This window comes from Coturnix japonica, unplaced genomic scaffold (genome assembly GCF_054131305.1).
Source record: "Coturnix japonica strain WE unplaced genomic scaffold, WE-NBRP24 Scf088, whole genome shotgun sequence".
NCBI lineage: Eukaryota > Metazoa > Chordata > Aves > Galliformes > Phasianidae > Coturnix > Coturnix japonica.
The window spans coordinates 380,890-403,962 of NW_028188991.1; the positions used below are offsets into that span (position 1 = coordinate 380,890).

The 23,073-nt window shown below is 62.1% G+C and overlaps 4 protein-coding genes and 1 long non-coding RNA gene across 8 annotated transcripts; 3 read left to right on the forward strand and 2 right to left on the reverse strand.

Moving 5' to 3' along the window:
* Positions 1–138: 138 nt before the first annotated feature.
* Positions 139–4,389, reverse strand: LOC146751474 (uncharacterized). Its single transcript, XM_085534610.1, has 7 exons — positions 4,353–4,389; positions 3,945–4,119; positions 3,431–3,696; positions 1,945–2,115; positions 1,331–1,468; positions 634–750; positions 139–490 (listed from the first exon to the last, which is right to left on the reverse strand). The coding sequence occupies exons 1-7, from the start codon at positions 4,387–4,389 to the stop codon at positions 423–425; spliced, it is 972 nt and encodes a 323-aa protein (XP_085390736.1). The 3' UTR covers positions 139–422.
* Positions 3,451–6,261, forward strand: LOC146751475 (G patch domain-containing protein 4-like). Its single transcript, XM_085534603.1, has 7 exons — positions 3,451–3,620; positions 3,733–3,806; positions 4,004–4,096; positions 4,420–4,527; positions 4,947–5,050; positions 5,151–5,201; positions 5,682–6,261. Exons 1-7 carry the CDS (start codon positions 3,503–3,505, stop codon positions 6,187–6,189), a joined length of 1,056 nt encoding a protein of 351 aa, XP_085390729.1. The 5' UTR covers positions 3,451–3,502; the 3' UTR covers positions 6,190–6,261.
* Positions 6,233–9,580, reverse strand: NAXE (NAD(P)HX epimerase). 2 transcript variants are annotated; one of them, XM_085534604.1, is made up of 6 exons: positions 9,373–9,580; positions 8,705–8,813; positions 8,496–8,606; positions 8,038–8,151; positions 7,407–7,554; positions 6,233–6,819 (listed from the first exon to the last, which is right to left on the reverse strand). In XM_085534604.1, exons 1-6 carry the CDS (start codon positions 9,558–9,560, stop codon positions 6,617–6,619), a joined length of 873 nt encoding a protein of 290 aa, XP_085390730.1. In that variant the 5' UTR covers positions 9,561–9,580; the 3' UTR covers positions 6,233–6,616. The 2 variants fall into 2 exon arrangements, with proteins under 2 accessions (XP_085390730.1, XP_085390731.1); XM_085534605.1 differs by lacking the exon at positions 8,038–8,151.
* Positions 9,581–12,371: 2,791 nt separating this feature from the next.
* On the forward strand, positions 12,372–18,117 carry LOC146751477 (uncharacterized). 2 transcript variants are annotated; one of them, XR_014941515.1, is made up of 2 exons: positions 12,372–12,455; positions 17,990–18,117. It is a non-coding gene; the product is annotated as an uncharacterized LOC146751477 (long non-coding RNA). The 2 variants fall into 2 exon arrangements; XR_014941514.1 differs by lacking the exon at positions 12,372–12,455 and adding an exon at positions 15,013–15,103.
* A 1,811-nt stretch (positions 18,118–19,928) lies between these two features.
* LOC146751478 (rho guanine nucleotide exchange factor 2-like) lies at positions 19,929–21,614 on the forward strand. Of its 2 annotated transcripts, none has more exons than XM_085534608.1 (3): positions 19,929–20,457; positions 20,588–20,648; positions 21,485–21,614. In XM_085534608.1, the coding sequence occupies exons 1-3, from the start codon at positions 20,365–20,367 to the stop codon at positions 21,574–21,576; spliced, it is 246 nt and encodes an 81-aa protein (XP_085390734.1). In that variant the 5' UTR covers positions 19,929–20,364; the 3' UTR covers positions 21,577–21,614. The 2 variants fall into 2 exon arrangements, with proteins under 2 accessions (XP_085390734.1, XP_085390732.1); XM_085534606.1 differs by having other exon boundaries at positions 19,966–20,457; positions 20,585–20,648.
* Positions 21,615–23,073: the final 1,459 nt, after the last annotated feature.

Below are 23,073 nucleotides of genomic sequence, written 5' to 3' on the forward strand. Positions count from 1 at the left end.
TATAGGTGATTTGTGTCCCTATAGGTGATTTGTGTCCCGGTGTCTCCCTCCCCCTCGATCCCCCCCCAACAGGAGCCAGGCTGGAACTCCACAAAAGTCCCTTTTTGCACCAATGTCGTAGCACACAGAGCAGGCAGGGTGGGGGATAAAGGCAGTTTATTGGCACAGCAAAACTGGGGGAGAGGGTGGGAAAAAGAGGGGAGGGGGCAAAGCGTGGGGCAGGGGCAGGGTTAGGATTGGGGCTGGAGTTAGGGTTAGTGTTAGGGTTGGAGTTTTAAGGTTAGGATTGAGGTTGGAGTTAGGGTTAGGGTTGGGGTTAGGATTGGGATTGGGTTTGGTGTTAGGGTTAGGGTTAGGGTGATTGTACAGCCCCGCTCCGATGGGGCGCTGTGGGGGGAGCAGTTTGGGGGTCCCATCACCCCTCAGCCTCCCCCCGACTCAGCGCTCTCTGGGGTCGGGTCCTTTGCAGCAGCACAGAGATGGAAGAGCCCTGAGGGGGGGGGGGGGTGAGGTTGGAACAGGGACCCCCCCCTCAGTGCCCCCCCAGCCGTGGGGCCCCCAACAGAACAGGAGCAGCTCAATGCACTGATGGCCATAACTCCTCACAGCAGTGACCCCCCAACCCCCCGGTACCTGCAGAGCTGATGAGGACGACGCCGACCCAGCCCAGGATGTAGGACCAGGAGAAGCTCCAGGCGCTGCCCCGGGTCACCACCGAGCACAGGGACAGAGCCAGCAGCGCCAGCAGCCCTGGGGGGGGACAGGGGGGGGTCAGGGCTGCAGGGAACGGACACAGCTCAGTGCAGTGATGAGACATCACAGCTCAGTGCTGCAATGAACGGACACAGCTCAGTACTGCAATGAACGGACACAGCTCAGTGCTGCAATGAACGGACACAGCTCAGTGCAGTGATGGCACAGCAGAGAACAGACACAGCACGGCTCAATGCTGCAATGAACGGACACAGCTCAGTGCTGCAATGAACAGACACAGCTCAGTGCTGCAATGAACGGACACAGCTCAGTGCAGTGATGAAACATCACAGCTTATGGCTGCATTGAACAGACACAGCTCCGTGCTGCAGTGACACAGCAGAGAACAGACACAGCCCAGCACTGATGCTGCTGATGGCTGCAGAGAACGGCCAGCTCATGGCAGCAGTGATGCAGCACAGCTCATTACAACAGAGAGCAGACACAGCTCAGTGCAGTGATGAAACATCACAGCTCAGTGCTGCAATGAACAGACACAGCTCAGTGCAGTGATGACATATCACAGCTCCATGCTGCAGTGACACAGTGACATGGAGCCCCCTGTCCCCCCACGTACCAGCCAGCCCCATACTGATCCCAGCCGCTCGTCCCCGCTCCCTCCGAGCGGCTCCAGCAGCCGACAGCCCCATAAGGAAACCCAGAGCAGCAGCCAGAACCGCCAGCAGCAGCAGAACCCGAACGGCGACCCAAAGAGCTGCGGGATGAATGAGGGGATGGGGGGACAGTATGGGATGAATGAGGGGATATGGGGACAGTATGGGAATGAATGAGGGGACGTGGGGACAGTATGGGAGTGAATGAGGGGATATGGGGACAGTATGGGAGTGAATGAGGGGACATGGGGACAGTATGGGAGTGAATGAGGGGACGTGGGGACAGTATGGGAATGAATGAGGGGATATGGGGACAGTATGGGAATGAATGAGGGGATATGGGGACAGTATGGGAATGAATGAGGGGACATGGGGGCTGAGGACGGGCACAGCTCAACACTGCAGTGACCCAATACAGCTCATCTCAGCACCGACCCAATACAGCTCAGCCCCGACCCGACACATCCCAATGCAGCCCATCACATCGGTGCCCACACTCAGCCCATCTCCGCCCCGCCCCATCCCCGCTCAGTTCGGTTCCGCATCTCGCGCTGCCGGTGCCGGGTTCGGTTCGTACCGGCCGTTCCCGGTTCCGTCCCGCAGCGCCCCCCCGCGGTGCAGACCCGCCACAGCCCCACGGCGTCTCCGCGTCCCCGCGGCCGCAGCCACGACTCGGTGCCGGTGGCGGCGAGCAGCGCGCTCAGCCCGGCGGCCGCAAACAGCAGCGCCCCCCCCGCGGCCATGGACCCTGCGGGGACACCGGGGGGACACCGGGTCAATGGGACCCCCAGGACCCCCCCACAACCAACAACATGGGACTTAATGGGACCCCCAGGACCCCCCCACAACCAATAACATGAGACTTAATGGGACCCCCAGGACCCCCCCCTCACAACCAATAACATGGGGGTTAACGGGACCCCCAGGACCCCCCCCCACAACCAATAACATCATGGGGACATGGGGACAATGGGACCCCCAGGACCCCCCCACAACCAATAACATCACGGGGACATGAGACCCCCAGGACCCCCCCACAAACAATAACACCGAGGGGACACGGGGACAACGGGACCCCCAGGACCCCCCCCTCACAACCAATAACACCACGGGGACATGGGATCAATGGGACCCCCAGGACCCCCCCGCACAACCAATAACACCGCGGGGAATTGGGGGGGTCGCGGGGATGGCGATGTGGGGCGGCAGAGGGGGGATGGCTGGGGGTGGATGTGGGGATGTGGGAGGGGGCTGGGGGTGCATGGGGACGGCAATGGGGACGGGGGGCACCCGGGGGGGCAGCGTAGTGGGGGCGTGTGGGGATATCTCCAAGGGGGGGGGACACAGGGAAGGGACAATGGGGACAAATGGCAGCAATGGGATGGGGGGACAACATAGGTGGGGTATGGGAGGAGGCTGGGGGCGTATGGGAACACGGGGGACATTGGGGGTGGGAGATGGAGGGGACGTGGAGGGGACATTAGGGGACATTTGGGGCCATGGCTGGGGATGGGGGGTCACCGAAGTGACACTATGGGGGGGGGGCACACTCACGTGCAGTGTCTGATGGCAGCCTGGCCCTGGCCCTGTCCCCCTGTCCCCCTGTCCTTCTGTCCCTCTGTCCGTCTGTCCCTCTGTCCCTGTCCCCCTGTCCCTCCCCCCCGTGTCCCGCTGCCGCCCCGTCCCATTGTGTGGGGCACAAAAGCCGGGAAGGATCCGGGCGCTGACGGCATCGAACCGCCCCCCCCATGGGACACAATGGACCGTGGGGGGGGGGCGGGGTCCCCATGGGGTCAGTGCTGGGCTGGGGGACCCCCGCCCCATTGAGCCGCTACCGGCTGATTGTGGGGTGGGCAGCGATGGGGGGGGGGCGTTAAACCGGGTCGGGTCGGGTTCGTGCTGGATGAATTGAGGTGACATTGGGTCAGTCCCAGCCCCGGTCCCGTATCCACGGCCGGACCCACAACCCGGACCCACAACCCGGATCCCCCGAACCCCCCGAACCCCCCGAACCCCCCGAACCCACGAACCCGCCCCGTTCTCGTCCCGCTCCGCCCCCCCACCACGTGCGCTCCGTCCGGGCATGCGCAGAAGCGGCGGCTCCACGCCGGTGCCGTGAACGGCCCGGAGCCGCCATGAGCGCGGCGGAACCGATGGGAACCGGGACCGGAACCGGAACCGGGACGGGAGGCGAGATGGGAGCCGGGATGCGCTTCGCGGAGCGGCAGCTGCGGCGGCACGGCTGGACGCGGGGTGAGAAACGGACCGAACCGCCGGGCCGGACCGAACCGAACCGGACCGAACCGGCGCTGTTCCGCTGTGCCCGGTGCTGCCGGACCGGACCGAACGTTCCCGTTGTCCGCAGGCCGCGGGTTGGGGAAACGAGAGGACGGGATCGAGCGGCCCATCCGAACCAGCGTCAAGTGCGGAACCGCGGGGGTGAGCGCCGACCACAGACCCCCCAACGACCCCCCAACGACCCCCATAACCCCCCCACGACCCCCATAACCCCCCCACGACCCCCATAACCCCCCCACGACCCCCATAATCCCCCCACGACCCCCATAATCCCCCCACGGCCCCCATAACCCCCCCACGACCCCCTCCCCATTCATCCCCCCCATCCGCCCCCTCAGGTGGGGCACAGCGCTGCCGAGCAGTTCTCCTTCCATTGGTGGGATCACGTCTTCAACGAGGCGGCGGCCAACATCGATGTGCGGGACGGGCAGGTGAGGGGGGGGCTGAGCAGCCCCTGCCGAGGGGATCAGAGCCCCCAATAACCCCCGGGTACCCCCATAACCCCCCAGGTACCCCCATAACCCCCGGGTACCCCCATAACCCCGGGTACCCCCAATAACCCCCCGGTGCCCCCAATAACCCCCGGGTACCCCTATAACCCCCACAACCCCCGGGTACCCCCATAACCCCCCGGGTACCCCCAATAACCCCCATAACCCCCCGGGTACCCCCACGACCCCCGGGTACCCCCCACGACCCCCGGTGCCCCCCAGTGCCGGTTCATTGAGGCCCCTTCCCTCTCTGTCCCCCCCAGGACGGGGTCTCCGTGGAGTCTCGTTCTGGGCCGCGCTTTGGGGTCAGCACTAAGAAGCCCCGCAAGGCGCCCCCCGCGGGCTGCACGTTGTATGGCCGCTTCGTTAAGGTACCAGCCCCATGTGCCCCCTATTGCCACATCCCCAGTTCCCATATCCCCCCTATTTCCATCATCCCACACCCCCCCCCATTGCCACGATCCCATATCCCCCCTATTCCCATGATCCCATATCCCCCCTATTTCCATGTTCCCGCATCCCCCTTATTTCCATGTTCCTATTCCCCCCCTATTCCCATAATCCCATATCCCCCCTATTTCATGATCCCATATCCCCCCTATTCCCATGTTCCTATTTCCCCCTATTTCCATGACATCCCCCTATTCCCATGACCCCATCTCTCCCCCATTATCCCCCCCCCCCATTTCCCTGCCCATTTCCACTCTCACCTTCCCCATCCCATCCCACCTTCCCCCCCCCATTCATTGCCCCCCACTCCCCCCTTTTCTGACCCCCCCGTTCCCCCCAGGCTGCCACACTCACTGCCCACGGGGAGGAGCCGACTGAGCCGCGTTTGGGCTCTGAGAGCAGCGAGGAAGAGGAGGAAGAACGGGATCGATCTTCAGCACGGAGGCACGGGGGGGTTATGGGGGGGGGGCTATGGGGGGGGGGCTGGGGGCTGCCCTGCTGTCACCCCCCATTGGGTGACACTGTGTCCCCTGTGTCCCCGCAGGCTGACAGACGAGGAGCTGGTGCGGGTGTGTGGGGGCCGCACGGCACACAAGTGAGTGGGGGGTTCTGGGGGGGGGATTTGGGGGTCTGTGTGCTCTGGGGGGTCTCCATTCTATTCCATTCTATTCTATTCCATTCTATTCTATTCCATTCTATTCTATTCCATTCTATTCTATTCCATTCCATTCTATTCCATTCCATTCTATTCCATTCTATTCCATTCCATTCTATTCCATTCCATTCCATTCCATTCCATTCCATTCCATTCCATCCCATTCCATCCCATTCCATCCCATTCCATCCCATTCCATCCCATTCCATCCCATTCCATCCCATTCCATTCCATTCCATTCCATTCCATTCCATTCCATTCCATTCCATTCCATTCCATTCCATTCTATTCCATCCCATTCCATCCCATTCCATTCCATCCCATTCTATTCCATTCCATTCCATTCCATTCCATCCATTCTATTCTATTCTATTCTATTCCATTCCATTCCATTCCATCCATTCCCTGCTGCTGTTGCAGGGGTGCGCGGCACGGGCTGACCATGAGCGCCAAGCTGGCCCGGCTGGAGCAGCAGGAACGAGACTTCATGGCTGCCAGGATGCAACGGGGGGGGGGGCAGAATGGGACCCCCCAGGGCAGCACCAGGGAACAGCTGCAGGACGGGAGGAGGAGGAGGAAGAAGAAGAAGGAGGAAAAGGAACAGTCTGTGGATGGAGCTGAGGATGGACTGAAGGGACGGGAGGAGAGAGAAGGAGAGGAGGAGGAAGAGGAGAGAACAGAGAGGAGGAAGAAGAAGAAGAAGGAAAGGGGACAGTCTGTGCATGGAGCTGATGTAGATGGACTGCAGAGACAGGAGGAGGAGGAAGAGGAGAGAACAGAGAGGAGGAAGAAGAAGAAGAAGAGGAGGAAGGAGGAGGTGGATGGGATGGAGGATCCTGCAGAGGACACTGGTGGGATGGGGGGGGCTGAGGACAGCAATGGGGGGAGGAAGAAGAAGAAGAAGAAGAGGAGGAGGGAGGATGAATGAATGAATGAATGAATGAATGAATGAATGAATGAATGAATGCAGCCACCTCTAATACAACTTTATTGCATCAAACAACCCTGACGGGTGGGACGCAGCCCCCAGTGCATGGCCATGGGCCTGGAGGGGCTGCAATGGGGCAGCACAGCCCCTACAGCAGCTGCAGGACGCATTCAGTGCTGCAATGGGGCAGTGCAGCCCCTACAGCAGCTGCAGGACGCATTCAGTGCTGCAATGGGGCAATGCAGCCCTACAGCAGCTGCAGGACACGATGCTGCAATGGGGCAATGCAGCCCTACAGCAGCTGCAGGACACGATGCTGCAATGGGGCAATGCAGCCCTACAGCAGCTGCAGGACACAATGCTGCAATGGGGCAATGCAGCCCTACAGCAGCTGCAGGACACAGTGCTGCAATGGGGCAATGCAGCCCTACAGCAGCTGCAGGACGCATTCGGTGCCTGGATACGGGGGCAGGTTGAGGCCGTATTTCTCCTGCAGCGCCGCGGGCACAAAACGCCCCCCCAGGAAATGGAAGCGCCCCTTGAAATGCAGCGCCGCCTTCTTGGGGGCCGTCAGTGAGACGAGCATGTCGGGGCTCAGCCCATCGGCACGGCCCTGATCCACGTCCCAGCCTGAAACCAGCCCGGGTTGGAGCACAGGGACCCCCCCATCCCAATCCCATCCCATCCCATCCCATCCCCATCCCATCCCATCCCATCCCATCCATCCCATCCCATCCCATCCCATCCCATCCATCCCATCTCATCCATCCCATCCCATCCATCCCATCCCATCCCATCCATCCCATCTCATCCATCCCATCCATCCCATCCCAAACCATCCCATCCCATCCATCCCATTCCACCCCATCCCATCCCATCCCATCCCATCTCATCTCATCTCATCCATCCCATCCCACCCCATCCCATCCCATCCCATTCCATCCCACCCCATTCCATCCCATCCCACCCCACCCCATCCCATCCATCTCATCTCATCCCATCCCATCCCATCCCACCCCACCCCATCCCATCCCATCCATCTCATCTCATCCCATCCCATCCCATCCCATCCCATCCCATCCCATCCCATCCCATCCCATCCCATCTCCATCCCATCCCATCCCATCCATCTCATCCCATCCCACCCCACCCCATCCCATCCCATCCCATCCCATCCCGTACCCCCCCATCCCCCCCACGGAGCTGCCCCCCCTCACCCGAGGGGATGTCGATGCTGACGATGGGCGCCGTGACCTGCAGCAACGTGCTCAGGATGCTCCCGAACGGCTCCCGAACCGGCCCCTTAAAGCTGAACCCAAAGATGGCGTCCACCACCAGCACGTACAGGTCGTCAATCAGGGCGGCCTGTGGGGTGAGGGGCAGTTATGGGGTGAGGGGCAGTTATGGGGTGAGGGGCAGTTATGGGGTGAGGGGCAGTTATGGGGTGAGGGGCTGTTATGGGGTGAGGGGCAGTTATAGGGTGAGGGGCAGTTATGGGGTGAGTACCAATATGGGATGGGGACCAGCAGTGAAGTGAGACCCTATAGGGTGGTGAAGACCAATATAGGGTGAGAATCAGTATGAGGTGAGGATGGGCAGTGGGATGAGGGGCCATGCAGGGGGCTGGGGGCCATGCAGGGGGCTGGGGGCCATGCAGGGGGCTGGGGGCCATACAAGGAGCTGGGGGCCATACAAGGGGCTGGGGGCCATACAAGGTGCTGGGGGCCATACAAGGAGCTGGGGGCCATACAAGGTGCTGGGGGCCATACAGGGGGCTATACGGGGGCTGGGGGCAGTGGGTGCGGATCCGTATGGGGTGATGCTGCAGCCCCGGTGCCGCCCACTCACCTCAGCAGGGAACTCATTGAGGAAGGGGATCCCCATCTTACGGCACTGGGTGCTCAGCCCCTCGAACAGCGGCTGCTTGGGGCGCTTGGGGTAATGGATGGTGGGATGGAAACCCTGCGGGGCGGCCGAGATCAGGGGGGGGGGAGGGGAAGACCCCGAGTGCAGCCCCCAAATGCAGCCCCCCCTCAAATACAGCCAGCCCAAATGTAGCCCCCTCCCCAATGCAGCCCCCCCCAAATGCAGCCCCCTCCCCAATGCAGCCCCCCCTCCAATGCAGCCCCCAAATGCAGCCCCCCCCAATGCAGCCCCCCCCCCAAACGCAGCCCCCTCCCCAATGCAGCCCCCCCCCAAATGCAGCCCCCTCCCCCAATGCAGCCCCTCCCCAATGCAGCCCCCCCCTCAAATACAGGCCCCCCCCCCCAATGCAGCCCCCCCCCTTTCCCCCCATTTCCACTCACAAACATCTGAAGGTGCCGCGCACACACCAGCCCGTCGCCGCCGTTGTTTCCCGGCCCACAGACCACCAGCACCGCGGGGGGGCTGGAGGGGAAGGAGCTGGGGGGGTACGCCTGGGGGGGGGACACACACACACGATGTGGGGTCGGGCTGGGTGCTGTGTGTGTTGGGGGGGGGGTCACCCCTTTATCCCCCCCCCCCCCGATCCCACCTTGGCGATGGCGGTGGCGCAGCTCAGCCCCGCCAGCTCCATCAGTTGGTCCACGCTGAACTTGTACTCGGTGAACAGCTCCTGGTCAATGGCCTGAGCCTCCAACTGCCTGGAACCGGGGGGGGGACGTGGGACCCCAGAGCCCCCCCCACATACACCCCCCCTCTGTCCGACCCCCCGAGTCCCCTATGCCCCCCCCCCCTTTCTGCCCCCCAACACCCCCTGCCCCATCCCTGAGCCAGGGCAACCCCCCTGTACCATCTTCCCCCTGCCCCCCCAACGCCCCCCCCCAATACCCCCCTATACCCCCCACCTCCCCCCCTTGCCCCATACCCGACCCCCCCATACACCCCCCACTGCCCCAGCCCTGAGGAAGAACCAGAACCACCTCCCCCCCCACTCCCCCTATAACCCCCCTTACGACCCCCCCTATAACCCCGTCCCATAACTCCCCCTATAACCCCCCTATATTCCACCCTACAACCCCCCATAACCCCCCCCTGTAACTTCCCCCTACGACCCCCCCTATAACTCCCCCCTATAACCCCCTCCCCATAACTCCTCCTATAACCCCCCCATAACTCCCTCCCCCATAATCCCCCTATAACCCCCCCCATATCCCCCCTATAGCCCCTTCCCCATAACCCCCCCATAGCCCCCCGTTGTACCCAATGTATCTCGGTCCCCCCGCGCTCATCCCGTTCATGTCTCTGTGCACGGACCGGCCCCAGCCCCACTCCGCCCCCCAGCTCCTCGTGCTGCAGCGCCCCCCCAAGGCCGGGAGCAGCCCCCAGCCCAACCCCCCCCCCAATAACCCCCAATAACCCCCCAACAGCCCCCAGCGCAGCGCCCGCATCGGGAGCGGACACGCGCACTGCGCATGCGCGGAAGGGGCGGAGCTGCGGGGAGGGGCGCGGTGCTGCCCCCCAGCGGTCAGTGTGTGTATTGCATTGGGTTGCATTGTTTTGCATTGTGTTGTATTGCATCGCATTGTATTGCATTGCACGGTGTGTGTTGTGTTGCATTGCATTGCATTGTATTACTTTGTGCTGCGCTGTATTGCATTGCACGGTGTTGTGTTACACTGCATTGCTTTGTGCTGTGTTGCATTGCATTGCACAGTGTTGTGTTGCATTGCTTTGCATTGCATTGCTTTGTGCTGTGCTGTATTGCATTGTACTGCATTGCATTGCACGGTGTTGTGTTGCACTGCATTACTTGTGCTGCGCTGTGTTGCATTGCATTGCATTGCATTGCATTGCACGATGTTGTGTTGCATTGCATTGCTTTGTGCTGCGTTGCTTTGTGCTGCATTGCACTGTGCTGTGCTATGTTGGATTGCATTGTGCTGTATTGCATTGCTTTGCATTGCATAGCTTTGTGCTTTGCTGTATTGCATGGTGTTGTGTTGCATTGCGTTGCACTGCAATGCATTGCATGGTGGTGTGTTGCACTGCATTGCTTTGTGCTGTGCTGTATTGCACTGCATCTCACGGTGTTGTGTTGCATTGCATTGCTTTGTGCTGCATTGCACTGCATTGCACTGCATTGCACTGCACGGTGTTGTGTTGCATTGCATTGCTTTGCGCTGTGCTGCATTGCATTGCATTGCATTGCACGGTGCTGCTTTGCGCTGCATTGCTTTGTACTGCACCGTGTGGTGTCACAGCGTGACCCCATCCCTCAGCTATAGGGCAGCCCCACACCGACCCCATCCCCGTCTATGGGGCCACACCGACCCCACCCCTCAGCTATAGGGCAGCCCCACACCGACCCCATCCCTCAGCTATAGGGCAGCCCCACACCGACCCCAATCCCCGCCTATAGGGCAGCCCCACACTGACCCCATCTCTCAGCTATGGGGCAGCCCCACACCGACCCCATCCCCCGTCTATGGGGCCGCCCCCCCCCAGCTGTGGGGCAGCTCCGTGCACAGCGCGGCTCTGTGCGGCCCCAGCTGCGGTTCCCGGAGCCGCCGTTGGGACAGAGGCGGATTGTTGAGCCCGGGGCGGGGGGGGGGAACGGGGGGAACCGGGAGGGAACGGGGGGAACCGGGACGGGGCTGGAACCGACGGTAACAACGGGATGACCGGGAACGTGAAGGTGGGAAACGGGACTGGGGGGGGGGGAGGGGGTGAGAATGGGGAGGGGAAGGGGGGAGGATGGGGGTGACGGGATGTGGGGAGGGGATGGAGACCCCAAAGTGTGGGGAGGGGATTGGGAACCCAATATATGGGGAGGGGATAGAGAGCTTAATGTGTGGGGATGGAGACCCCAAAGTGTGGGGAGGGGATGGAGACCCCAAAAGGCGAGGAGAGATCAGGAGACCCCATAATGTGGGGAGGGGACCGGGACCCCAATGTGTGGGGAGGGGATGGGAATGGAGACCCCATAATGTGGGGAGGGGATGGGGACCCCAGTATGTGGGTATAGGATGGGGGACCCCAATGTGTGGGGAGGGGATGGGGAGGTTTATGTGTGAGGATGGAGACCCCAAAAGGCGAGGGGAGAACGGGAGACCCCACAATGTGGGGAGGGAATTGAGGACCCCAAAGTGGAGGGAGGGGATGGGGGGGACCCCGATATGTGGGGAGGGGATGGGGGGGTTCAAAGTGTGGGGACAGGGACCCCAAAATGGGGGGAGAAGGTGGGGGACCCCAAAATGGGGCGGGGGGCAAAAGGTGCCGTTGGAACGGGGGGGGGGGGGAGGGGGCATATATGGGGAGGGGATCGGAGACCGCTATGGGGCCGTTGTAGGGCGCTATGGGGCGCTATGGGGCCGCTGTGGAGCAGCCGTGGGGCGGCTTTGGGGCCGCTGTGGGGCGCTGTGGGGCCGGGGCAGCGCCCAACGGAGCTGGATGGGGAGGAAATGAGACGGGGGGGGAAATGGGGCCGAACCAGCGCCCCCAGTATAAACCGAACCGGAACCGAACCGGAACCGAACCAGCGCCCCCAGCACGGGGGGACCCATCGCCCCCACTGGGACCCCCCCAACCCCCCCATCCTCCCCGCTGTGCCCCCCCCCCCCCCGCGCTGTTCCGGCCCCGCTCCGCCCCCCCCCCGCTGTGATTGCATCAGCGGCGCTGGGATGGCCGCCCCCCCCCGCCCCCCCCCGGGCTGTGTCCTGTGTGTGCCCCCCCCCCCCCTAAAAAAAGGCCCTTTTGGGGTTTTTGTGCCCCGAGGAGCCGCGATGGGGGCGAATAATGGGGGCAAATGGGGTTAAATGGGGATAAATGGGGATAAATGGGGACGGGGGGGACATGGGGGATGAGACCCCCCCCCAAATCCTGCGGGGTCCCGGAATGGGGGGGGGGAATTGGGGGGGGCAGAGAGAATTAATGGGAAGAACAAATAATGGGGAAATATATAGAGGGGATGATGGGGGGGTCAGAGGGGTCATGGGGTCAACGGGGGTTATTGGGGGGGGGGTTGTGGGGGCAGTGATGGGGTCAATGGGGGGCGTGGGGTCAGCGGGGACAATGGGGTCATGGGGACAATGGGGTCGGGGGGTTGTGGGGTCGCGGGGGGCTCCGGGCCGCCCGGTGACGTTCGGAGCCGTTCGGTTCCATTCGGTTCCGTTCGGTTCCGTTCGGTTCCGTTGGGTTCCATTCGGTTCGGTTCCGTTGTGTTCCGGGCGCGGGGCGGTGTTTGTTGTCCTGTTGTGGGGGGGGCGGGGGGGGCCCGTGGGTGTGTCCGTCCCGATTGAGGAAGCGCCGAGCGGGGCGCCATGAACGGGCGGGGGGCGACGGCGGTGAGTGGGGGGGGGGGGGAGTGGGGAGGGGGCGGCGTGAGGGGGGGGGGGGAAGAGCTGGAGGGGATGGGGGGGGGGGCTGAGACCCACCGGGACGGGACGGGACGGGACGGGACGGGACGGGATGGGGTGGGATGGGATGGGCTGGGGGGGTGATGGATGTTTTAGGGTCACCCCACACTTTGGGGGCACCTGCGGCCTTTGGGGTCACCCCCGACGTCGCCCCCCCCAACATTTGGGGTCCCCGTGAGCTTTGGGGTCCCGGCTCCTATTGGGGTCCCGGCTCCTATTGGGGTCCTGGCTCTTATTGGGGTCCCCCCCCCCCAGCTGTGGGTCCGGGGGTCCGCCGTGGTGCCCCATAGTCTCTCATTGCCGCCCCCCATGTGCCCCACAGATCCCGCTCTGCCCCATAGATCCCATGTTGCCCCACAGATCCCGCTCTGCCCCCCACATCTGGGGCTCCCAATGTGTGCCCCACACATCCCGTGGTTATGGGGCATTTCCCCCCCCCCCCCCCCCATGTTCCCCTTTCCGCCCCCATGTGACTCTCACGGGGTTTTCCGCCCCATAGATCTATGGGGCCGCCCCACATCCCGCCCCACATCCCGCTGCCCCTCGTGCTTTGGGGCGCTCCGCGTTTCCTTCCGTCCTTGTGGGGTTTCTTGGGGGGCGGAGCGCGGCTGTGGGGGAAGGAAGGAGCTGCCCCACGGTTATGGGGCGGAATCCCTGCCCCGCGGCTACCAATGGGGCGCTGCCCTATAGATGATATGGGGCGCCGCTGCCCTATAGATGATATGGGGCGGCGCTGCCCTATAGATGAGATGGGGCGGCGATGGGGGCAGCGGAAACGAGCCCCGCGTGGTTTCACTCCGTGTTGGGGTTTGGGGTCGAAGCTTCAGATTTAGGGCCGGGATTTGGGGCTGATTTGGGGCTTTAGGAGCAGGAATGGGGCTGTGGGGCTGTGAATGGGGCTGTAGGGCCGGGATCGGGTCTGTGGGGCTGTGAATGGGGCTGTGGGGCTGTGAATGGGGCTGTGGGGCTGTGAATGGGGCTGTAGGGCCGGGATTTGGGGGCAGGTTTGGGACGAGGGTTTTAGGGTCTGGAGTTGGGCTTCGGGGGCTGGTTGGGGTGTAGGGCCGGGATTGGGGAGCAGAGATTGCGGTGTGGGGCCGGGGTTGGGTTGTAGGGCCGGGGTTGGGCTGTAGGGCCGGGATTTGGGCTGTAGGGCCGGGATTTGGGGGCAGCTTTGGGGTTTGGAACGAGGGTTTTAGGGTCTGGATTCTGGGTTCTGGGTGGGATTGGGGAGCAGGGATTGGGTTATAGGGCCGGAATTAGGGCTGTATGGCCGGGCTGTGGGTTATAGGGCTTCAATTAGGGCTGTATGGCCGGGCTGTGGGTTGTAGGGCCGGGCTTTGGGTTATAGGGCCGGGATCGGGTTGTAGGGCCGGAATTAGGGCTGTATGGCTGGGCTTTGGGTTATAGGGCCGGGCTGTGGGTTATAGGGCCGGGGTCGGGTTGTAGGGCCGGAATTAGGGGTGTATGGCCGGGCTGTGGGTTGTAGGGCCGGGCTGTGGGTTATAGGGCCGGGGTCGTGTTTTATGGCCGGGCTGTGGGTTGTAGGGCCGGGATCGTGTTTTCTGGCCGGGCTTTGGGGTCTCGCAGCCGGTTTCGGGCCGTGTCTCCACGTGCTCCGTCCCCCCCCCGCGGTGCCCCAACAAAGGCGCCCTGTTGGCGCTGTGGGGGCGGCCCCAAACCCCGACCCCCCCCGTGTCGCTGTGGGGCGCTGCCAACAACAACGTTTGGATCCGCCGCCCCCGGGGGTCCCCGGCCCCACAGCAGCGCAATGGGGCGGGGAGGGGCTGCGCTTATGGGGCCAGTGATGCTTATGGGGCCGGCCGGGCTAATGGGGCCAGCTGCGCTTATGGGGCCGGCCGGGCTAATGGGGCCAGCTGCGCTTATGGGGCCAGCTGCGCTTATGGGGCCAGCTGCGCTTATGGGGCTGCCTGTGCTTATGGGGCCAGCTGCACTTATGGGGCCAGTCGTGCTTGTTGAGCAACCTGTGCTGATGGGGCCGTCTGTTCTTATGGGGCCAGCTGCACTTATAGGACTGCCCGTGCTTTTGGGGTTGGCCACCCTTATGGGGCCAGCTGCACTTATGGGGCTGCTCACCCTTATGGGGCCAGCTGCACTTATGGGGCCGGCAGGACGAGGTGCCGCTGGGGACCCCAAAAGCCCCTCCCGGGTTCTGGTGCCCCGTCCCCATTGTTGTGGGGTGATGCCCCCTATGGGGCGGTGCCACGTTGGGGTCGCACGGCCATATGGGGTGACGCCCCCCCCCATTTGGGGTGATGGCCCCACATTGGGGTCACGTCCCCCCCCCCCCCTTTAGGGTGATGCTCCACCGATGGGGTTTTGCCACCGACTGTGGGGCGCCGTAGGGGGGGTGTGTTGGGGGTGACCCTATAAGGTGACCCCATAGGGCGACCCCAATCCCGCCCCATAGATGCGGAGCGGCCCCGAGCCCTAAAACAAAGAGCCCGCGGCTGCACGAGGCTGTGGGGCCGCCCCCGGGGGGGGAGGAGCCCTATAGGGCGGGGGGGGGGGGCGGGATGTCCCGGATCGTGGTAAGGGGCGAACGGAGCGACAAGGTGGGTCCGGGGGGGGGAAAAACCCCATAGACGGGAGGGGGGGGGGATGTGGGGCCGGGGGGGCGCCCCATAGACGGGAGGGGGGGGAGATGTGGGGCAGGGAGCGAGAAAAACCCCATAGACGGGGGGAGATGTGGGGCCGGGGGGGATCGAAGGGGAAGGGGCGGAAATGGGAGAGACGGGGGTTTCGTGGGGTTGTTTTGGGGTTTAATGGGGTTTAATGGGGTTTTGTTGGGGTTTTATTGGGGTTGTTGTGGGGTTTTGGGGTTGTTTTGGGGTCGGGGGTTGTGGGGCTGCTCGGCTTTGTCCGGGACCGTTGTGGGGTTGCGGGGCTTTGTGAGTTCCGGGTTGTGGGGCCGGGGGGGGTCGGGGGGGTTTTGGGGTCGGGGGGTTTTATGGGGTCGGGGTTTGTTGTGGGGTGACGGGTTTGGGGTTATGGGGCTTTGTGGGGCGATGGGGTCGGGGGGCTTTGGGGGCTGTGATGGGGTTGGAGCTTATGGGGCTTTGTTGGGAGGGTTTGGGGTTATGGGGCGGGGGCGGCGGTGTGGGGTTATGGGGTAACGGGGTTATGGGGTGATGATGGGTTAATGGGGTTACAGGGTTATGGGGTAACGGGGTTATGGGGTGATGATGGGTTAATGGGGTTACAGGGTTATGGGGTAACGGGGTGATGGGGTGGTGGGTTAATGGGGTGATGGGGTTATGGGGTAACGGGGTTATGGGGTTACAGGGTTATGGGGTGATGGGGTGGTGGGTTAATGGGGTTACAGGGTTATGGGGTAACGGGGTTAATGGGGTTACAGGGTTATGGGATTACGGGTTAATGGGGTTCGCGGTGGTTCCAGGCGCTTTTGGGGCCGTGTCGGACTTTCAGGGTTTGGGATTTTAACGGTGTTTTTTTATGGGCTGGTTTCGTTGATGTCGCGATTCGGGGCTTCGGACGGAACCGGACCGGGATTGGTCGGGGTTTAACGGGGCTTAATGGGGTTTAACGGGTTAACGGGGTTTAACGGGGTTCTGTCAGGGTTTAATGGGGTTCTGATGGGGTTTAATGGGGTTCTGCCGGGGTTTAATGGGGTTTTAATGGGGTTCTGTCAGGGTTTAATGGGGTTTATCGGGGTTCCGATGGGTTTTAATGGGGTTCTGGTGGGGTTTATTGGGCTTTAATGGGGTTCCCATGGGGTTTAATGAGGTTCTGTCGGGGTTTATCGTGGTTCTGCCGGGGTTCATTGGGTTCCGATGGGGTTTATCGGGGTTTATCGGGGTTCTGTGGGGGTTTATCGGGGCTTGTTGGGGGTTTATCGGGGTTTATCGGGGTTTATTGGGGTTTTATTGGGGTTTTTTGGGGTTTTATTGGGGTTTTATTGGGGTTTATCGGGGTTTTATCGGGGTTTTATTGGGGTTTCTGTGTGTTTCTGGGCTCTTTAGTTCGGTCCCGGTTGTTTTTGGTTCCGTCCCACTCGGGTTCGGGTCGCGCGTGTCCCCATTGTTCGGCTCACAATGAGAAGCGCTGGGGGGGGGTAGAAGCGGCCCGACCCCATAGAACCCCCCCCCCCCCCCCTCCCCCCCATAGAACCCCCCTATAAACCCCCCATAGAGCCCCCCATGGAGCCCCCCCCATAGGGCCCCCCCATAGCCCCCCCCCCCCCGGTCCGGCCCCGTTCTGTTCCGCTTTGTGTTCGGCGCTGACGGCGCCGGGGGGGGGCGGGGGGGGGGGCTCTTCCTGCGGCGGAAATGGCCGGTATTGTCCGAACAGACACAAAGGGGGGGGGGGGGGAAATGGGGACAGAGACCACCCGGGGGGGGGGAATAAAAGGGGAATGGGGCCATAAAGGGGGAATGGGGGAATGGGGGTGGGGGGGATGGGGTGGGGGGGATGGAGGGGTGGGGAAACATAAGGGGGGGTCCCATCCTGTGGGGGTTCCCATCTCTATGGGGCGGGGGGGTCCTGACCCTATGTGGGGGTCCCGTCTCTATAGGGGGGTTCCCATCTCTATGGGGGGGTCCATTCCTTATGGGGGTCCCATCCCTATGGGGGTGTCCCATCTCTATGGGGGGGGTCCGGACCCTATAGGGGGGTCCCATCTCGTTGGGGGGGTCTCATCTCTATGGGGGGGTTCTGTCCCTATAGGGGGGCTCCAGTCCCTATAGGGGGGGTCCCATCTCTCTATGGGGGTGGTTCTATCCCTATGGGGGGTGTCTCATCTCTATGGGGGGGGTCCCATCTTTATGGGGGGGTCCTGTCCCTTTGGGGTGGGGGTCTGTCCCTATGGCGGGGGTCCATCCCTGGGGGGGGGTCCCATCTCTATTGAGGGGGTCCTGTCCCTATAAGGGGGGTCCGGTCTCTATGGGGGAGGGTCCTGTCCCTATGGTGGGGTCCCATCTCTTTGGGGGGGGTCCCATACCTATGGGGTGGTCCTGTCCCTATAGGGGGGTCCCATCTTTATTGGGGGGGGTCCAGTCCCTATGGGGGGGGCTCCCATCTCTATGTGTGTCTGTGTGTGTCGCTGCCCCCCAGCTCTGAGCTGCCCCACACCGTCCCATTCAGCTCCCATTGCTGGGGGGGGGGGCTGTGATTGTGGGGGTGGCTGTGGGGGGGGCGGCGCTTTATGGGGGGGGGGGGGGGACACGTCGGCGCATCCCTCGGTGTTGCCATGGAAACGGGCTGGGAAGCGGCTCCTGATGCTGCGGGTCCAGATTGATGCTGCCATGGGGGACACGGGACGGGGGGCGGCTGTGGGGCGGGGGGGGAACATGGGGGGCACCAACATGGGGGGCACCAACATGGGGGGCACCAACATGGGGGGCACAATGGGGGGCACAATGGGGGGCACAATGGGGGGCCGCTGCCATGGGGGGAGATCGAGCGTCCGCGCTGTGGGGCAGAGCAAGGACAGGATGAAGGAGGGGAAGGACAAGGACGCGCGTTACACCAACGGGCACCTGCTGAGCTCCATCACCGTGTCCGGGATGACCATGTGCTTCGCCTGCAACAAGAGCATCACGGCCAAGGAGGCGCTGAGCTGCCCAGTGAGATGGGGGGGATGGGGGGGGATATGGGGCAGGGGATGGGGCGGCTTTGGGGTTGGATGTGGGGCAGTGTGGGGTTGGGTGTGGGGTGGGATATGGGGCAGATTTGGGGTTGGCTGTGGGGCACTATGGAGTGGGCTGTGGGGCAGATTTGGGGTGGGCTATGGGGTGGTTTTGGGGTGGCTGTGGGGCAGGATATGGGGCTGCTTTGGGGTTGGCTGTGGGCAGTGTGGGGTTGGGTGTGGGGTTGGCTATGGGGCAGATTTGGGGTTGGCTGTGGGGCAGTGTGGGGTTGGGTGTGGGGTGGGATATGGGGCAGCTTTGGGGTGGGCTGTGGGGTTGTTTCGGGGTGGGCTGTGGGACAGGGTATGGGGTGGCTTTGGGGTTGGCCATGGGGCAGTGTGGGGTTGGCTGTGGGGCAGATTGGGGGTGGAGTGTGGGGCAGAATATGGGGCTGCTTTGGGGTTGGCTGTGGGGCACTATGGAGTGGGCTGTGGGGCAGCTTTGGGTGGGCTATGGGGTGGTTTTGGGGTTGGCTGTGGGGCAGGATATGGGCTGCTTTGGGGTTGGCTGTGCGGCGGTGTGGGGTGGGATATGGGGCAGATTTGGGGTTGGCTGTGGGGTGGGCTGTGGGGCAGGATGTAGGGCAGCTTTGGGGTTCGCTGTGGGGTGGGATATGGGGCAGGGTATGGGGCGGCTTTGGGGTTGGCCATGGGGCAGTGTGGGGTTGGCTGTGGGGGGGGATATGGAGCAGGATATGGGGCATATTGGGGGTTGGCTGTGGGGCAGGGTGTAGGACAGCTTTGGGGTTGGCCATGGGGCAGCTTTGGGGTTGGCCATGGGGCTGGATGTGGGGCAGATTGCGGGTTGGTTGTGGAGCACTGTGGGGTGGGCTGTGGGGCAGAATTTGGGGTTGGCTATGGGGCAGTGTGGGGTTGGGTATGGGGCAGTGTGGGGTTGGCTATGGGGCAGTGTGGGTTGGCTATGGGGCAGTGTGGGGTTGGCTGTGGGGCAGTTTTGGGGTGGGCTATGGGGTGGTTTTGGGGTTGGCTATGGGGTGGTTTTGGGGTTGGCTACGGGGCAGATTTGGGGTTGACCATGGGGCAGCAAGGGGTGGGCTGTGGGGTGGGATATGGGGCAGATTTGGGGTGGGCTGTGGGGCACCGTGGGATGGGCTATGGGACAGGGTATGGGGCGGCTTTGGGGTTGACCATGGGGCAGCGTGAGGTGGGATGTGGGGCTGCTTTGGGGTTGGGATGTGGGGTGGCCATGGGGTAGGCTGTAGGGTGGCTGTGGGGTGATCTATGGGATGATCTATGGGGTGATCTATGGGGTGATCTATGGGGTGCTCTATGGGATGATCTATGGGGTGATCTATGGGATGGTCTATGGGGTGATCTATGGGATGATCTATGGGGTGGTCTATGGGGTGCTCTATGGGGTGGTCTATGGGGTGCTCTATGGGGTGCTCTATGGGGCGGCTGTGGGGCAGGGAGCTCAGCGCCCCATGTTGCGCCGTGGGCCGGTGCTGCAGCGCTGCGTGGCCGCAGGGGTGGGCGGCTGCTGGGCTGCTGCATGTGGGGCGGCAGCTGCAGCCCCCGGCGCGTGGGGGATGGGGGGAGCTGCTGTGGGGCGGCACCGAGCTGCGATCCCGGCCCTATGGAGCGATATGGGGCCGCTTATATGGCGTGTGCCCCATAGGGGAGGGGGGATATGGGGATATGGGGACAGGAGGGGTGGGATGGAGGGGGTAGGGGTGCAATATGGGGACATGGGGATATAGGGACATGGGGTTATAGGGTTATGGGGTTATAGGGATATGGGATGTGGGGATAAGGGGATGTGGGGACACAGTGTGGGTATATGGGGACATGGGGATGTGTGGATATAGGGACATGGGATGTGGGGCCATGAGGATATGGGGCCATAAGGATATGGGGCCATGAGGTGTGGGATGAAGGGGGTAGGGCCACAATATGGGGATATGGGATATAGGGATATGGGATGTGGGGACATGGGGATATGTGGGTATGGGGTTATAGGAACATGGGATATGGGGGTATGGGACATGGGGTGTGGGGACATTGGATATGGGGGTAAGGGGATACAGGGATATGGGAACATGATGTAGGTATATGGGGACATGGGATATGGGGACACAGCGGGACATGGGGCCGTGCCCCATAGATCCATAGGGCACAATATGGGGTAACTGGGGGGTCCTGATCCTCATGTTGTGCCCCCCCCCCATGTCAGCCTGCAACGTCACCATCCACAACCGCTGCAAGGACACGCTGCCCAACTGCACCAAGGTGAAGCAGAAGGTGAGTGTGGGGCTGGGGGGGGTTATGGGGCTGGGGGGGGGTTATGGGGCTGGGGGGGGTTATGGGGTTATGGGGGGGTCACAAGGGGGGGGACGTGGTGGTGACAACCCCCCCCCCCCCATTTTAGCAGCAGAAGGCGGCGCTGCTGAAGAACAGCTCAGCTCTGCAGTCAGTGGCGCTGCGCAATAAGGGTGAGTGGGGGGGGATTTGGGGACCATGGGGTGGGTGGGTGGGGGTCACAGTGGGGGGGGATGGGGGGCAATTGGGGACCACTGGGGGTGGGTTGAGGACGCTTAGGGATGGGTTGGGGCCATGGGGGGGTCAGTAGGGTCACCCTGGGGTGGGTTGGGGCCATGGGGGGTCATTGGGGACCCCTGGGATGGGTTGGGGCCATGGGGGGGGTCATTGGGGACCCTTGGGTGGGTTGGGGTCACTTAGGGATGGGTTGGGGTCATGGGGGCAATTGGGGTCACCCTGGGGTGGGTTGGGGTTATGGGAGGCTAATGGGGTCACCCTGGGTTGGCTGGGGGCACTTTGGGGGGGGTTGGGGCCATGGGGGCTCATTGGGGACCCCTGGGATGGGTTGGGGGGGTGCTGTGGCTGGGGTCGCCCCCATTCCCCCCATCCCCCATTATCCCCATTACATTACCCCTATTTACCCCCATTTTCTCCATTACTTCCCCCACCATTACCCCATTATCCCCATTACCCCCTATTACCCCATTACCCCATTACCCCCATTACCCCATTATCCCCATTACCCCCATTACCCCCATTACCCCCTATTACCCCCATTACCCCATTACCCCATTACCCCATTACCCCCCATTACCCCCATTACCCCCCATTACCCCCATTGTCCCCATTACCCCATTACCCCCATTCCCCCCATTACCCCCATTACCCCCATTACCCCATTACCCCATTACCCCCTATTACCCCCCATTCCCCCCATTCCCCCCATTACCCCCCATTACCCCATTACCCCATTACCCCCCATTACCCCCATTACCCCCATTACCCCCAGGCTCCCCCCGGGAGCGCCCCACTTCGGCCGTGTATCCGTCTGAGAGTTTCCGTCAGTCCCTGCCTGGGCTCCCGCGCGCCGCACGGCGCTGACACTGTCCAAGAGCGTGTCCACCACCAACATCGCGGGGTGAGCGGGGGGAATGGGGGGGGGCACAGAGGGGGCCAAAGGGGGCCAAAAAGGGACCCAAAGTGACTCAAAGGGGGCCAAAAGGGACTCAAAAGGGGCCAAAAAGTGACCCAATGGTGGACATGGGGTGTCCCTGGAGTGTCCCAAATGTGACCCAAGGGTGGCCCAAAGGTGGCCCCAAAGGTGACCCTAAATGTGACCCAAGGGTGGCCCAATATGTGCCCCAAAAGTGGCCCCAAAGGTGACCCAAAGGTGACCCCAAGTGTGGCCCAAAGGGGGCCCAAAATGTGGCCCCAAAAGTGGCCCAAAGGTGGCCCCAAATATGACCCAAGGGTGGCCCAATATGTGGCCCCAAAGGTGGCCCTAGAGTGGCCCAAAGGGACCAAGGGTGTCACAAAAGTGGCTTTGGGGTGGCCCGAAGGTGACCCAAAGTGACCCAAATGTGACCAAAAAGTGACTCCAAAAGTGGCCCCAAAGGTGGCCCAAAGGTGACCCCAAAATGTGGCCCCAAAGGTGGCCCAAAGGTGGCCCCAAATATGACCAAGAGTGGCCCAATATGTGGCCCCAAAGGTGGCCCCAAAGGTGGCCCTAGAGTGGCCCCAAAGCGACCCAAGGGGTCACAAAAGTGCTTTGGGGTGGCCTGAAGGTGACCCCAAAGGTGCCCTAAAGGTGACCCCAAAGGTGACACTAATGTGTCCAAGGGTGACCCCAAAGGTGACCCTGAGGTGGCCCAAAGGTGCCCTAAAGGTGACCCCAAGAGTGACCCCAAAGGTGCCCTAAAGGTGCCCTAAAGGTGACCCAAAGGGACCCAGGGTTGTCCCCTGGTGTGTCCCTGTGCTGTCCCCACCACCACTGTCCCCATCCATCCCTATTGACCCCATTGTTGTCCCTATTATCAATCCCTATTGATCCCATTGTTGTCCCTATTATCAATCCTATTGACCCCATTGTTGTCCCTATTATCAATCCCCATTGACCCCATTGTTGTCCCTATTATCAATCCCTATTGATCCCATTGTTGTCCTATTATCAATCCCTATTGACCCCATTGTTGTCCCTATTATCAATCCCTATTGATCCCATTGTTGTCCCTATTATCAATCCCCATTGACCCCATTGTTGTCCCTATTATCAATCCCTATTGACCCCATTGTTGTCCCTATTATCAATCCCTATTGACCCCATTGTTGTCCCTATTATCAATCCCTATTGACCCCATTGTTGTCCCTATTATCGATCCCTATTGACCCCATTGTTGTCCCTATTATCAATCCCTACTGACCCCATTGTTGTCCCTATTATCGATCCCTATTGACCCCATTGTTGTCCCTATTATCAATCCCTACTGACCCCATTGTTGTCCCTATTATCAATCCCTATTGATCCCATTGTTGTCCCTATTATCAATCCCTATTGACCCCATTGTTGTCCCTATTATCAATCCCTATTGATCCCATTGT

Bases quoted from the DNA above. Each gene is read 5' to 3' on its own strand.
- LOC146751475 (XM_085534603.1), top strand. From the start codon at position 3,503: ATGAGCGCGGCGGAACCGATGGGAACCGGGACCGGAACCGGAACCGGG. The intron at 3,807-4,003 runs GTGAGCGCCGAC...CCGCCCCCTCAG, and splicing joins TCAAGTGCGGAACCGCGGGG to GTGGGGCACAGCGCTGCCGA. The intron at 5,051-5,150 runs GCACGGGGGGGT...GTGTCCCCGCAG, and splicing joins GATCGATCTTCAGCACGGAG to GCTGACAGACGAGGAGCTGG.
- LOC146751474 (XM_085534610.1), bottom strand. From the start codon at position 4,389: ATGAACCGGCACTGGGGGGCACCGGGGGTCGTGGGGG. The intron at 2,116-3,430 runs GTGGGGGGGCGG...GTGTCCCCGCAG, and splicing joins GCCCGGACGGAGCGCACGTG to GGTCCATGGCCGCGGGGGGG. The intron at 751-1,330 runs GTACGTGGGGGG...GTCCCCCCCCAG, and splicing joins GATCAGTATGGGGCTGGCTG to GGCTGCTGGCGCTGCTGGCT.
- NAXE (XM_085534604.1), bottom strand. From the start codon at position 9,560: ATGCGGGCGCTGCGCTGGGGGCTGTTGGGGGGTTATTGGGGGTTATTG. The intron at 8,814-9,372 runs GTACAACGGGGG...CCCCGGTTCCAG, and splicing joins GGGGGACCGAGATACATTGG to GCAGTTGGAGGCTCAGGCCA. The intron at 7,555-8,037 runs GTGAGTGGGCGG...CTCACCCCACAG, and splicing joins TCAATGAGTTCCCTGCTGAG to GCCGCCCTGATTGACGACCT.
- LOC146751478 (XM_085534606.1), top strand. From the start codon at position 20,365: ATGTTGTGCCCCCCCCCCATGTCAGCCTGCAACGTCACCATCCACAAC. The intron at 20,458-20,584 runs GTGAGTGTGGGG...CCCCCATTTTAG, and splicing joins GCACCAAGGTGAAGCAGAAG to CAGCAGAAGGCGGCGCTGCT. The intron at 20,649-21,484 runs GTGAGTGGGGGG...CATTACCCCCAG, and splicing joins AGTGGCGCTGCGCAATAAGG to GCTCCCCCCGGGAGCGCCCC.